This window comes from Zingiber officinale, chromosome 5A (assembly GCF_018446385.1).
Source record: "Zingiber officinale cultivar Zhangliang chromosome 5A, Zo_v1.1, whole genome shotgun sequence".
NCBI lineage: Eukaryota > Viridiplantae > Streptophyta > Magnoliopsida > Zingiberales > Zingiberaceae > Zingiber > Zingiber officinale.
The window spans coordinates 8696379-8712254 of record NC_055994.1 but is presented as its reverse complement, the minus strand read 5'-3'; the positions used below and the strand labels follow the sequence as shown (position 1 = coordinate 8712254).

Sequence of the window (15876 nt, the reverse complement as noted above, 5' to 3'; positions counted from 1 at the left end):
TTGCCTAGTAATAGATTCTTGACTCAGGTGTTGCAAGGTATCACTCCACTTGTCCATATAAGCATCATATTTTTCAGTTTTTGAATGCTTAGGATCTTTACGTCGATGACTCTCAGTTGATTCTGTACTACGATGTCGTCGATTGTTAGGTTCCCCTCCAACGTCCTCATTCTCGTCATCGACAACTTCAACATATGAGCTGACACCTCTGTTAATGAATGCTTCTTCGAGCTCTCTCTCTTCATCAGATGTGGGAGGTAATTGAGTAGAAGCTCTATGCATATCACCAGTTGCAGTTGTGCTGCCGAAAATTTCACTAAGAATGTGAAAATGATCACATCCTTCCTTTCGCATTGACTTATACTCCTTTCTATTTTTCTGTTCCATTGATTACAAAAAAATGCATTTTATTATACATAAACATACAATAAAATTATATATTTGATTAGATATAAGTATTTACCAGATAAAATTCTGCCCACACTTTCTCTGGAGCATTCACTTTATCGGTGTCAGGATCCATTGTCACACCAGTATGCACAAGCAATGCTGCAAAAAGACGTTGTCTTGTGCGTAGACGATTCCATTTACCTTTGAGCCTTTCTACACCATAATTCTTGTTCGTAACCTGATATAATTCTTTGTTGATCTCCTCCCAAACCGTATTAGTGAAGGTAGATGTTTGTAACTTATTGTGCTTCACTTTTTCATAAATGATATCAACAAACATGGCAACATTTGTCTTTGACCAATCATACTTCTCAATTTCGATACTTGGATTATGCCCTCCCATAATGTAATCTCTAAAAATTGCTAATATTAAAGCCGACATAAAAATGTGTTTGGTAACATATATTAGAAAATGTAATACCCAAAGCAATACCCTAAGCAAGTTACATGCATGTAGAGAAAAAAAATTGGTATGTACATCCAAGTTTTAACCTTTTCATCTAGTAAGTTGATGCCCCAATGTAGAGAAAACAAGACCCTGAGATTGAGTTGCAATAGACAATGGTACTTGTGATATGCATTGTTAGATATAAAGTAGATAAGCAATGTTACTGAAAAAGATAAGCAGTATTTAAATGTGAGAGAATTTAGTTTATAATCACTTGCTCTTCACTTGGTACTCTCCTTCCATCTCAAAATATTGTTGCATGCCTGTTCTAGTTTGTGTGCTACTTGGTAAAACATTTCCCTTTATTAAATTAATAATTTGATACCTTTTTGGTTGTATTAGGAATTTAACATTGAAAAACTGCAACTTCTTGAGGTTGATAAAAAGAAGATCAGGCAAGAATATGAACGAAAGCAGAAGCAAGTTGAGATTCGTAAGAAAATGTAATGTGCCTTGCATCTTCATCCCAAACCTAGAATTTTGGGATCAAAATAGGAGAATGAATTCCAGCGAACAGAAAGGGTCCGTTTGCACAAGAACAAAAAGAAAATAAAGGAAGCAAATAGAAGAACAAAAAGAAAATTTTCCCTTAAAGAAGAACCAAAAGAAAACAAAGGAAATCATGTGAAGAAGCTTACGCCAAGGTAACGAAGAGGCCGAGTCACAACGAAGTGGGCACGAATCGGCGAACTCAGATTGGGTTGGAAAAACCTGGAGCAGGAAGCAGCAAAGAGGAGGAGAAGACGACGAAGAACATGAGCACGAACCAGAGAAGACGGCGGAACGGGCTCGAGCACGAAGCGACGAAATCGTGAATGAGGAGCTGGATCGGCTTGAGTTTCTTGAGGAAGCGCGTTTTCTCATGGAGGCAGCGCGTTTTCTCATTTTCCATATTTCAGCGCCTTTTCCCATTTTCGTTAGAAAATGATAAAATATCGTTTTCTATTTTTCTAGAAAATGGCTTTTCATTTTCCAGAAAACAAAAGTGGAAAACACACAACAAACAACTATTTTCAGAAAAAAAAAGAAAATGAAAATGGGAAAATATCAAACCAAACGCACCCTTAGAGTCTCGTTGCCAGCCAATTATCTTCTTCCTTTTCTAATTTAAGAAAATTTACATGATTTATTTTCTCCATATTTTTCTTTAAAAAAAAACAGATTTAAAATTAAAGTAAAAACTCCCAGATATGTTTTTCCCACCCCTCTGACACTCTCGCCTTCTACCCCATTTTTTTTTACCCTTATACCCCTCCACGTTTTATGGCAGTGCTTTTCCCACCTCCATTTTTTTTTGTTTTGCTTTATTTTATTGATTTTTGTTTTTAATCAGGTTTTTTATCATTTTTTTTATCAATTTTATTCGTTTTAAATATTTTTTATTATATATTTATAATCTATTATTTATTTTTAATGGATTTTAACACACACTGCCTAGTCCCATCATATTATTTATCTTCATATCATTTTTTATTTTTTTATTAAGTATTTTCTCGACAAGAATGTCATGTAATTTTTTATATCTGTAACATGAGATTGGATATTTTGCTCCTAATTTTTTCTATCCTTTTATCCCACTCGTGGCCTCGAGCCCACTACTGGCGGCCTCTGGTCGTCGCCTCGACCATAACTATATCCTAGGAGAAGGTGAACCTAGGAGATCGTCATCATTCGGCCGAATCTAAGCAGGGACTCAGATCGACGACGAAGGAAAGTCTGCTCAGATCCGGCCGAATTTCGGTGTTGATCGTGCTGATGGCGACCTCACTACATTCACCTTCCCCCTAGGATATAGTTTTAATCGGGGCGGCAGCCAGAGGCAGCTGGCGGTGCCCCCGACGGTGAGCTGGGGCGATGAATGGAACACAGGGATAAGTGATATTGGGATAGAGGATTCGATCTACTGTAATCTTTTATTTTTTTAATAGTAGATTTTAGAGATTATTATTTATAAAAAATTTTAAAGTAAAATATAGATAAAAATAAAAAAAATTAATGAAAAAAATAATAAACAAAATTTATTAAAAAAATAAAACTAACGAAGTAAATAAAATTGAAAAAAAATAAAACTAAAGAAGTAAATAAAATTGGAAAAAAATAACATGTTATTTTAAAAAAGATGAGTAAAAAGATCATTTAATAGGAAAGAGAGAGGGAGATGGTCCATCCTCTAGACGTAGATCTAGAGGATCTCATCTAACTATTAGAGAGGATGGGAAAAGTAGTTTACAAAAACACTCAATGTCTAGGCTAATTTTAAGCTACCTAGACACCAAATAGGTGGCCAATTAATTCGACAACGCTTAGAGAGTAAAAGTCAAGACGATGGAAAACCACCCATCACCTAGGCATCGGCCGCCTAGGCGGTCTTAGGCGACACCTTTTAAACACAGGTTAAGCCGTGTTTGGTTTGCTATTTCCATTTTTTTTTTTTTTCCATTTTTCAGAAAATATAATATCAAAATTGAAGAGAAAAATAAAATATCATTAACATTTTTATCACTTGTGATTTTATTAGCTGTGAATGTAATGCATTATTATCTGCAAGCAAGATAAAATTCTTCCATTGCATAGTGATTATGAGGTCAATGCTCACTAAACGATAAAAAAAAAAAATTCAAGGTCCAGGTAATGAGATGGGATCCTCTGTCTTGAAAATGTGACATGGGGACACAACATTTTCAGGATAGAAGATCTCATCTCCCAGGTAATAGGTATGTGAGAACGAACCCGAGGAGTCTTGTATCGTAACTCAATAAACTTTTGCTCTAAACGTGCTTTTTCGATTAAACCTCACGGAGGATGACCTGCATGAAAATATGATCTGAATCGAATAGAAAAAAATTAGATTGGGTCTGATTTTATTGGGTTTAGGTTAGATTTAGATTGACCTAATTGATACAATTAATAAATGGATTAGATTTAGATTAACTTAAAATGATCTGATTATAACTCGTAAACTCGTTTATAAATATTTTCGAGTAGAGTTCGGATTGAGTTCGGGTTAAAATAAGCATATTTTTATAAAATGGGTCTTTTCGGGTCAGATTCGAGTTGAATTCATATTAAGATAAATATATTTTTATAAATGAGTCATTTCGGATTGAGTCAGGTTCGGGTTGAATTCGGATTATGAATCATTTCATGTCGAATTCGAATCAAATACAGATAAACAGATCGATTTCAAGTCAAATAATTTGATCCGAAATATTAATCAGATTGAATTTTAATTTAATATTCCAATCCGTTAAACCGGCAATCCAAACCTATCAATCGGAACCCAATTTAAATTCGCACCCCTGCATTTTCAACCTGTTGAAAATGATTCTCAATCCATTACAGTAAATACCTATAAAATGCCAACTTGAACAACATGATTATTTATAACGCAACTGACATAAATTATCAAACTTTTTTATTTCCCTTAACAATAGCCAATAGACATTTATCTCGATAAGAATACATTTACAGAGAAATAATTTTTCATCATTAAGAAGTGGAAAAATACTATAAAAGTTTATTATTTTCCCAAATAGAGAAAAAAATTATTATAACATAATTTTTGCTAAAATATTTTTATTTTTTAGACTGAACTCTATTATATACGGCAGAGACAAATTTAGGAAATATAGAGTTTAGTTGATATCTGATATCTTAGGGGCCAAAATGCAAAGGCAACCATTCTCGGACATCATCGATTTTTTTTTTTTCTTCTTTTCCGCCGAAGCCCAAAAATGGAAGTCGACTCGGAACCCTACATGCGCATCAATTCATTCGATTGTATATCACCACCATCGATCGAAAATCATCCGGAACAAACTAGCGTCCGGGTCTCCAACACCGCCTCGTCTCTTTACTCAGGAGCTACCGCCTCCGACCCCGCCGACGATGCCGCCCAAGGGGCAGCCTTCGAAGGCAGATCTCGCTAAGAAACAGAAGATCGTCGAGGACAAGACCTTCGGCCTGAAGAACAAGAAAAAGAGCAAAAATGTCCAGAGATATGTCCAGAACCTGCAGCAGGCCGTCCAGCCCAAGCCCGATGCTTCAAAGATCGCTGTGAAGGTATATTCCTCTGCCGTTCTCTTAATATTCGAAGGAAGACATGAAGGACCGTTTTTGTAAGGCATTTTTATTGTCACGAGCAGAAGAAGAAGGAAGAGGAGGCGGCTCGCGAGAAGGAGCTCAACGATCTGTTTAAGATCGCCGTCAGTCAGCCCAAAGTCCCAGTTGGTATGCTTTTCTCTCACGCCGCTGCCCACTTTACCTTAAATCTTCCTTCCATGATCAATCAAGAAGAATTTTCAATTTTGAGTATTTTTTATAGATAAAAATAGTTTTTTTAAAGTGGGTATTAATATTCTGGCTTAGGTGTTGATCCTAAGTCGATAGTGTGCGAGTACTACAAGGTTGGGCAGTGTATGAAAGGATTCAAGTGCAAGTTTTCACATGACCTAAATGTTCAGAGGAAGGGTGAAAAGATCGACCTGTACAGCGATAAGCGCGATGAAGGTCAGGCATGAATCTAGGTTATTTCTGTTCGCATTTCTAGTGCATGTTGCCTGCATTTGATAATACATAATTCCTGAACAAGGGTGCATTTTTTTTTTTTTGTATTTTTAACTATCCATCATAGTTTTTTAGCTGCATGCATGACACTCTTCAAATAGTTCTACTAGTGAAAACATGCTAAGTAGCTTTATTTTATTTATTTATTTTCATTTTGCTTTTATCCATGTTCAAGTATTATTTTAATGGTCTAACCATTCGACTAAATTTACTTTAAAGTATGGAATTAAGATAGACAATACGGCGAAGATAAAGAATAATAATGATAGGTCTAGTTTAATTTTCCTTCATTTTGTGAACTTAGAAGATTGTCAACTTTTGTAGTGTACAGTTTATTCTTTTTGCTTACGAGGAAGGATAGTAGGTATGAATATCTCCAAATGGCAAATGTGCCTTGGATGGGGCCATCGTGAATTGTGCGGTTGTGGGCCCAGGGAGGTGCTTCAATTGAGTGTTGTTGGAGAAGAATAGTGGCGTAGTTATGAGTGTATTTTGTGGTGGCTAGTTGTGGATAATGAAGGAAATTTTTAAAATGTTGGCATGAGATATTCACCCAAAATAGAAAAGGCTTGTTTACTGAAAGAAAAGCGCGCGCGCACACACACTAAAAAAAATGAACTTTTCTGTCATCATAGTTTCTTTCTCCCATTTTCTCCAAGTAAACTAGTGTTATAAGTCATTATTGATACAATTCTCATAATTACCCAAGAGGATGGATTGCACAAGAGTTGAGATACTTTTCTTCATTTACTTAGTGTAAAATTAAAGAAAGGGTGGATTCCAAATCCATTCACAGATCAATTTTGATACTTTTTCCATTCGCTCAAAATCTGGTGGAATGAACATACCTTCCTTTCTCCCATGCCAAATTCGACGATCAACTCTTGTGCCAAAACCTAGCAGCTCCCATGCCATATCCAACGACCAACCGACGAGCCAACAGCCTGGTGAGCACGCAATGGCCAGGCTAGGCCACAATTTGTGATGGCTAGGCCTGGCCACGGGCTTGTAATCGGGTGAGTTTCTCCTCCCTTTCCCTTACTTCTTTCCTCCTCCCCTTTTTTTCTCTTTCTTTTCTTTATTCCTTTTTCACTGCTTATCTTTTCCCACCCTTGATCCTTTCCCCTCCTCTATCCACCCTCTAGAGCCTAACATCAAAATAAATGCAGCAGCACCACAACAACTGGCAAATTCCAACACTTGTTGTTGGCTATTTGGAATTAGTGATTATTATTTATATGTGAGATGCCTATGATTAAACAAATGAATCATATACCATTTGCTTCTCCTTTATAGTTAACTTGACTACTGGGATTAGTACTATAGCAATCATTTTGGAAAGCATGAAGTGGAAATAAAACTTCTTTAAACTTTTCTCCTGTGTACTTTTTAAATAGGAGAAGATTATGAAAATTGACAAAATTCTATTGCGTAATTGCACTAGTAGTTCTAAAAGAGTTAATTTTTCAGCTAATGCAAGCTTTTCAATATCTTTAAGCTATCAGAGCAGGGCAGAGGGAGACCAACTAACTTGTCATAAAACAATTAAAAGAGTAGACAATATCTTTGATATACTAGTTGTAGGAACTTATGCAGAATTTTATGGCACAGAAAATGATTTATATAGCAGACAGTGTGTGAGACTTATGACTGGTTATTGTTGTTGAAAAATGAGCAAGATTTCTGGCACATAGTTTGTAAAGCTGGAAATCATTCGTTTTTATATATCAGATAATTTATTTTATGCTTAGACTTTGGTTTTGATGTTCTTTAGAGACGATGGAGGACTGGGATCAAGAGATGTTGGAGAAAGTTGTGGAGACGAAGAACAAGGAGTATAATCAGAACAAACCTACTGATATTGTATGTACCACCAATTTTTTATACCCTTGAACTTACACTGTTATGCATCATGCTACACATTTCAGTTTCCTTAGTTCAGTATATGCATATATATTGGTGGATGGATGTTGAAATCAATTATTCTAAACACTAGCTTAACTTAAGTTACTATGAAATCTGTTCTCTCAATCTTAGTCTAAGTCAATACTTTATTGGTAAGTTCCTATTTACTAGAACAAGCATACTGAACTTTTCCATTGAAAGTTTGTAGTCTCCTTTGCCTTAGCTCGATTAACAGAATGGTGTATGCATGTTACGAATTGTGTAGGATACGAAACACACTACATAATGATGCATGTTGACCAACTGAAGTAATTTCTATATAAGAGAAAATTTACATATGGACCTAAGACATACATAGGAAATGTTTCTTATTTGTCTATTAGGCAAAATGGTTTAGTCAACCATATTAACTTTGGCATTACTTGGATTTGATAAACATTCAGTTCAATTTAAGCTAGATAATCCTTTATGCAACAGTAAGCAAGGTACTCACTTACCGCATTCACCTATGTGGTTGCGTAAACAATTTATGCTTTTAGAACAATGATTGAGGGTATTGTTGATTGGTCAAGGGATTATGACATTATAAATTCACTAAAAATGTGTCAGATCTGCAGACCCATGTCCTTTATTGATATGAGGTGACACTGAAACAACATTGTTCTTGACTAGGGTTGTGATCAATACTGAAATTGTTGAAACATTTCCCATCCATGAGCTTACTTTTTGGTTTGTTTATGTTAATTGTTAATTTTAGTTTTTATTTGATATAAACAATATTGTGCCGTCTTGTGGAAACTTTCCATGCAGAAGCTAATTGATATTAGTAATATATTGTGCCTTTTTGGAATTTTCATCAATTTGTTGTCTCTTCATGTTAATTATTTTAAATTGTGTGCCTTTGTTTACTGGATCTGCACTAGCAGGCATTGCGATACACAAGATTCATCAACATACTCTGCTTTAGTTCTATGAATTCAATCTGTCAATGTCATTTCTTCTGGATCAATTTTAAATCTGCATTACATTCTCTGAATTATATTTGCATTGGTGTTATAATCAAATCCGCATGTCAACTAATCTCGCATCAAGTCTTGTAGTCTGATTCGACTCCCTGAGCTTGTTTTACAGTCAGTGCGACTCTTGTCAATTATAACTGAACAAAGGGAGTATTTTGAAGCTTACTAAGTTTAGCCTGTATTCTGGTCTGCTGAGTGAATTTGGTCTTGTAGATCAATTTGAAGCAACAGATTTGCAGCAATTATTTATGAAAGTAGACAACAGACGTTAATATCTATAAATCTAGGTGTACATTTCTCTTTAAGTTCCTGCTAGATATTTATAACAACATTTGACTTTGGTACTTGTCACTGTTTTTAGGACCATGCCTTGTCTGCCCTATCACCCCTGGAAAAGAATGAATACGAAGGATTTTGATTCATGGTTCTGTGTTGTTTAGATTTGATATTTGAGTCACAAGATTTGGTAGACAAAGAATGCATTGGAGACATAATCGCTGATCCTTCTGATTTGGATCAATCAGCTTGGAGAAAATGCATGTTTGATTTCGTGCTTTGTTATGATACCATGTAGATCTCGTTTTTATGCCAATCTTAGATCAATTCAAGCTTAGTACACGATTTGGAATTGTACCTATGAACTATTTACTAGCTTGAAGTTAGATGTGATCAGATATTTATTCCATCTTTGGTGGCATGATTCTGAAAAGTCAATCTATTTTTTGTTACATTAAGTTGGGATAGGCAGCAGACACGTTATAGATCTGTTTCCTCTTGCATTATGTCACATTGTCGTGTGTCTCAAAGTCAAGTGAGGGTCGTTGCCCTAGGGCAAATGCCCGTGATTTATCTCCTTCCAGAGAATGTGGGGCCGCCCTGGAGGGGCCGCTAAGTTGACGGCTTCACCTTTTGCTCCAAAAGTCAAGTGACTTTCACATGGTCCACATCCTTTACCACGATCTTGCTAATCATTTCTTAGTATCTATTTTTTATATGATACACTTGTTTCTTTGAATTGCAAATAGCAGAATAAGCCTCAGAACCATTGTCTTCCTTTGTGTGATCTAGTCAATCAATTGTTTGCCTACCTAGTCTCCTACCTATGGTTTGATTTTCATGACTCAGATCACATGGTAAATCAATATCTTTTGTTGAAGCTTAGGAGTTTTATTCTGATCTCAATGTACTTTAATCCAATGGTTATTTTCATTCTGGAAATGCTACTCCTGTAACTTCTTTACCATTATCTCTTAGCCTTTTCCTATTGCACATTTCACCTGATCTCATTTCTGATGTTCAAGCTATTTTTTCCTATGCCAGTTTAGGCGATTAGTCAGATTGCTAACCTTGTTTGTTTTGAGTCTGTTGAATGCCTGACACAAAAATTATATCAAAATATCAGTTAAAGTGTAACACTTTTAGGTGCTTGTCTACTAATAACCTATCGCTAAGAGATCCTGCTAATACAAAGATGAGTGTTATGAATTGGATCTTGCTATATAATTGATTGAGATTGACACTCAACATTATATACCCACATCAGAAATTCTTCCCAATGGCATTGAATTTTGGCTACAATTGTACCAATTATTCTTGGTTGAACTTTCCCATTCTCCAAGTGGGTAGACTGAGAACAAATGTGATACCTTGCAACATTTGTTTCTTTTCCTTGACCAACAGTCAGATCTCAACTCTAGGAGATGAAGGGGCACCTATATTTTGGAGAAAGATGAAGTGGCAAAAGAATTTTTAATCACTTTTTTCTTTGTTTCTTTTCTTGTTTTTCCCTTATTGAAAAGGAGAGAGAATTATAAAATAAGGAAGAAATAAAGGAGAAATCTAAATGAAGAAGAATCTGACATATGGTGCATTCACCAAACTCATTTGGTGAGACCAAACCTCAGTTCATATTTCATATTGGTCTGCCAACATCAAAACTTTATCCACTGATCCAAAACTCGACCGGAGACCAGATTTCAGGCTGAAAATGCAGATTGTGTTGTTGGTGCAATCTGATGATTGCAGACTGATGCAATCAAAACTTTAGAAGTCACCAATTTATCCATCGGTGGTGCCTTCATCAATTCATCTTCGCACCATTTGAATCTTGATGCCATCAAATGTTGCTTAAGACTAAGGAGCACAATGCATGTTTCTGGAATAAATTTGAAGAGGCACATCTACTGATTGCAATGGTCCACAAAATGTCTCTTTCATGAATAAATTTGAATTTGCATGTTGTTCCAATGGATCATTTACAGGATATGGAATATGCACCAGCTGATAACTATTCGGTTTTGATGGTTGCTGTTGTTCTATTTTTGAGGATCAGTGATTTTGTGATTCTGTTTAATGTTGAATTAATTTTTCCTTTGTCAAACTTAAGCATAGACAGTAGGAATATAAAGTTGTTGGCATGTTTATATTCCTACTTTGATAAAGGTTTGGTAATAATTGCTTTACCTAGGTCTGTAAATTCTTTTTGGAAGCAGTGGAGAAGAAACAGTATGGGTGGTTTTGGGTTTGCCCAAATGGTAGCAAGGAATGCCAATATAGGCATGCACTTCCTCCTGGTTATGTATTGAAGTCCCAGATGAAGGCATTGCTTGAGGAAGAAACTGAAAAGATATCAGTTGAAGAGGAAATTGAAAATCAGGTAAGGTTAACATTGCTTCTGCTTGTTGGTTGATTAACATTTTGTTCTCTCAATTTACATTAGCTCCATTTTTTTCCCCACAACTCCACGAAAAAAGTCTTATTTGTCTCAGTGTACAACGAGTTGCATTTTTTGTTGCAACATTATTTATGCTTACATGAGGTCATTTCTTCACAGCGAGCAAAAGTTGCTACATCAACTCCTCTTACTCCTGATTTGTTCATGCAATGGAAAAGGAAAAAGATGGAAGAAAAAGAAGCAGGACTTGCTGCAATGCGTGCTGATAGGGCAAAGAATGATCGCATGAGGTAATTTATCTTCATTTGTTATTGTTCTTAAATTAACATTGTTTGCGGATCATTGATTAATTGATTGTTTCTCCTTGTGTCAGTGGTCGGGAGTTGTTTCTGTCAGATTCAAGTTTATTTGTTGATGATGATGAAGCATATGAGAAGTACAATAGAGAAGAGCAACCTGAATCTACTGAACAAATGGTAATCTCATTTTTCACTTTTTTCAAGTTGTCTATTTTGGTTTGTTGCTTGGAATATCGTTTTTTGACTTTGTTTTTTGGTTTCCTGCATAAGAGTGACTCATCATATTAAAAAATAATAAATGAATAAAAGAAAAGAAAATTTTGAAGGTTCAACTGTGTTTTCAATTATATATATGATGCCAAACTTATCTTTCAGGGGAAAAATTAGGTGGCAATGTAGCATAAAAGGTTGTTTTTAGAAAAATGCAAAAGGATTATGCTAATTTTTTTTTTTTCTATCTTAGACTCTTCCTTCACAAAAGATTTCTGAGGAAAATTGCTTATATTGTGCTCATCAACATAAGTAGACAAAAACGTGGTGTTTGGATGTTTATATAAAAGTTCCATAGTGTCAGAACACTAATCGAGTTGGTCCCTAAATGTGAGCTAAGCTTACAAACTATCCTAACATGTCTTTCCTCATATTTGAGTTTCAGCTTCCAGATCAATTTTGTAAACACCTCATGCACTTTTAATTTGTATGGTTGCGGCCTTTAGTTGTCATTAATTTGGTTTAGTTGCAGGCCCAGAGTGAACCTAAGATGGATGCACAAACTTCTTCCGCCTCAGCCTCTGCCGACCATGCTAAAGCAGCAGTTGATGACGATGTCGAGGATGATGATGTCGACGATGATGATGATGAGCTGGATATTGATGAGTTAAATGAGCTTGAAGCAAGCTTATCAAGAACGTCTATCCAGATACGTGAGCCAGGCGCCCGAGCATAATTGCAACTTGCTGTAGTTGAGAATTGCCAGCTTTTTCTCCTGAGCAACTTCCTAAAGCTTGTCAATTCTCATTAAAGATTTGTCTTGCTATAGCGAAGATGCTACTTTTGATGCAGTAATCGTTTTCGCAAGGTATGTGACACTGAACGATCGTGAACTTTGTATATTTATTTTTTTTTCTGTTAATTTCGACATTTGGTAATTCTTGATCGGTACATCCATCCAAGATGATCATGCATTGATATCTGAATGTTGTTTTAGAAAATTCGACTTTCGTTAGTTTTGAGAAGCATTGAAATATTTTCTCCCCCATTAGAACCAATGTCGGACAGGATTATCCAGTTAATTAACCGGATGTTGAAATTATCTGAAGCACTCTAACATACCTACTGTGCTAAATCATGGTCAATCACACTAGAGATAGATTGCTGGTTATAATAATCAAACTGACGAGATGTACTTTCCCTCTTTGAAATCTTACTCTCTGAATTTTATCCTTGTCTTTCTTCTCTATTCTGTTAAATACCTGGTGAGTAGACACCTGGGCATTGGACCCACAATTAATATTAACAAAAGTTATTTTCCTAAGTTGAAAATATATCATAACAATAAAATATAGGTACTTTCATTCTTTATTATATTATTATTTATATTTAAATAAATTTTGTTATTATTATTTTTAATTTTTTCTTTCTCTTCTAGTCTAAAGTGCATATTTATTATAATTATGTATGGTTTAATAGGAGTATTTAGTGTGTAAGTATACATATGTGTCATATTAAATGAATTTTTTAGAATTTTTTAATAGGTATAATTTAAATTTTCTTTCTAATAATTTTATTTTTTGCTATATTTATCATGGATTCAACTTACCATCTTCATTTTTATAATTTTCATCTTCGAAATTTATATATATATAAAAGTCATAATTTAATATTTAATTTTATATAACATCGTAGACTTAATATTTATTTTATTAAAGTTAAGTTTTAAAATATTTTACAATCACAGGAAATAGAAACTTCAATTTGCATATCCTATTGTATTGAGGGGGTGTTTGATTCTTTCCTAGGAATAGGAATCGGAATGAGAATCATTATATTGTGGAATGGGAATGAGTATGAGCATGAATATCACTCTTAAAAATAATGTTTGGTTAGTTGTATATTTTCTATCGAAATAAATCAAAATTTTCTTTTTTATCCTTAAAGAAAAATAAGAGAAAAAATTAGATGTGAGAAAAAAATATGATGAAAGAGAATGATGAGAGAGAAAGTGCTATGAGAAAAAATGAAGAGAGAGAAAGTGTAATGAAAGAAAATGAGAAAAGAGAGTGCGATAGGAGAGAGCATGATGAGAGAAGATGAGAGAGAAAATATGATGTGAGAGAAAGTATGATGGGAGAAGATGAAAAGAGAAAATGTAATGAGAAAAAAATGAGGAGAGAGAGTGCGATGAGAGAGATTGAGGAGAGAGAAAGTATGATGAGAGAAAATATGATGAGAGAGAAAGTGTGATGGGAAAAAAAGAGAACAGTGAGTGTGATGGGAGAGATTAAGGTGAGAAAGTATGATGAGAGAGAAAGTATGTTGAGGAAAAAAGGAGGGAATGTGACAAGAGAGATTTAGGAGAGAGAAAGTGTGATGAGAGCGAAAGTGTGATGAGAAAAAAAGAGAAAAGAGAGTGTGATGAGAGAGAATGAGGAGAGAGAAAGTATGATGAGAGAGAAAGAAGGAAAAGAGTGCGATGGAAAAGATTGAGGAGAGAGAAAGTATGATGAGAGAAAAAAGAGAAAAGAGAGTGTGATAGGAGATATTAAGGAGAGAGAAAGTGTGATAAAATTATGAGAGAAAATATGAGGAGAGAGAACAAGTAGAGAGAAGTGATATGAAAGAAAAATAAATAAATATATTTTGATATTTGATATTAAGGGAGAAAATTTTAGTTTTAGGTCAAGGATATTTTTGGAATAAGGGAATATTTTGATTGATGAAAATAGGGTAATGACTCATTGAAGGGGAGGTACATGGGAATGAGTTATTATCTAATTTCAAGGATTCATTCTCTTATTTGTATTCTTATTCCTATAATCCAAACATTAACAATTACAATCAATGATTCTCATTTCCATCCTCTATTCTTATTCTCCTAAACCAAGCATCCCCTGAATATTAGTGAAGATCATTATGTTTATCTAGTGAAGATCATTATGTTTATCTCATGTCTCGTATAATCGATTACCAAATTAGAAGTACAGATAACTTAAACGTTTATGAGTTATTTAAAACTCAATTCGAACTTAGCGTGAACTGAACTCTAAGTCGGGTTGATTAGAAATTGAGTCAAGCTCAAATCTAATCATTACTGATTTAATGATTCATTAAATCAAACGAACTAATAATAATATATAATATATTAATTTATTTGTTAAAAAAATAATAAAGGAATTTAAGCTCGAGCTCGAGCTCAACTCTATCGGCTTGAGTGAGCTCGAGCTTGAGTTAACTTAGCATAAATTAAATCGTGTTGAGCTCAAGATTAAGCTGGCTGGAACTTAGCTTGGCTTATTTACCGTCTATCTTAAGTCATGTGGCAAAAGGCGATTCGCTCGCCTCCAGTGCCCCTGCTAATTCATCTCTAGATCAATACGGAAGAGATAAATCACGGGTGACTACTAGCCATTAATGCAAATGGTCAAGACATAGAGGAGGTTATGCTCGATTACGCTGAGTTTCGACCTCAAGATCTTATGTGACAATACTTCATATTTTAACCATCACATCGTCATGAAGGGACGTCTATCCTAAATCATGTAAAATAAGATAAAATAATTCATCATCAACATATTATATTTTTATTTGGGGTGCAAAATTCCACTTTTCGTTATCCAATTGAGTGGCCCACCCACCCACCGGCAGCTTTCTGACTATTTTCTTAAAGCTTAGGTAACACAAATGAAATGAGTTTGTACTTTGTAGATGCTCTTGTAGTAGCTTAGAATATAATTATCAAATTAGACCAGTGTCTGATGATTCGATTGAAAATATTTAAATTAAATTATTCACGGGATCAATTTTCGTTCATGGATCCGTGCTCCCACGGATTAACATAGATCATTTATAATTCTGACATTCCCAAAATGTTGAGCTGGCCGTCGATCGCCGCCGTCCATTCTCTCCGCCTCTCACCTCACGCACGCACTCCGCGGAACGGAGCTGGTCGTCCACCATCGCACCTCCACGTCATCAACCTCTCACAGTCTCACCCACCTCACCTCCACGGCACCGGTCTTCAACAGTCCAGCCCTCCACGTGCCGACAATTTCGGCGCCGTCAGCGAACAACGTCCGGAGCTGTTGCTGGCGCCGTCACTGTCGGCCGCCACCCACCAGGGTGAGTTTTTTCTTCATCGACACAGCGGCGCACACTCCACTCACAGCGACAGCGTCACACGCGTCCCGGGTCGATCGTGGATTCGGACACAAATTTTTTTAAACAACCCCAACACGGAGGAAGGATTCTCTAGATTACGCGCAACATTTTTTTAGAAAAAAAAACAAATTTAAAGAG

The 15876-nt window shown here is 35.3% G+C and overlaps 1 protein-coding gene across 2 annotated transcripts; it reads left to right on the top strand.

The window, feature by feature from the left end:
- The first annotated feature begins 4638 nt into the window (after positions 1-4638).
- Positions 4639-12535, top strand: LOC121979782 (zinc finger CCCH domain-containing protein 11-like). Of its 2 annotated transcripts, none has more exons than XM_042531774.1 (8): positions 4639-4960; positions 5044-5128; positions 5267-5407; positions 7239-7327; positions 10856-11044; positions 11222-11352; positions 11436-11538; positions 12098-12535. In XM_042531774.1, the coding sequence occupies exons 1-8, from the start codon at positions 4787-4789 to the stop codon at positions 12305-12307; spliced, it is 1122 nt and encodes a 373-aa protein (XP_042387708.1). In that variant the 5' UTR covers positions 4639-4786; the 3' UTR covers positions 12308-12535. The 2 variants fall into 2 exon arrangements, with proteins under 2 accessions (XP_042387708.1, XP_042387709.1); XM_042531775.1 differs by having other exon boundaries at positions 4641-4960; positions 12104-12535.
- Positions 12536-15876: the final 3341 nt, after the last annotated feature.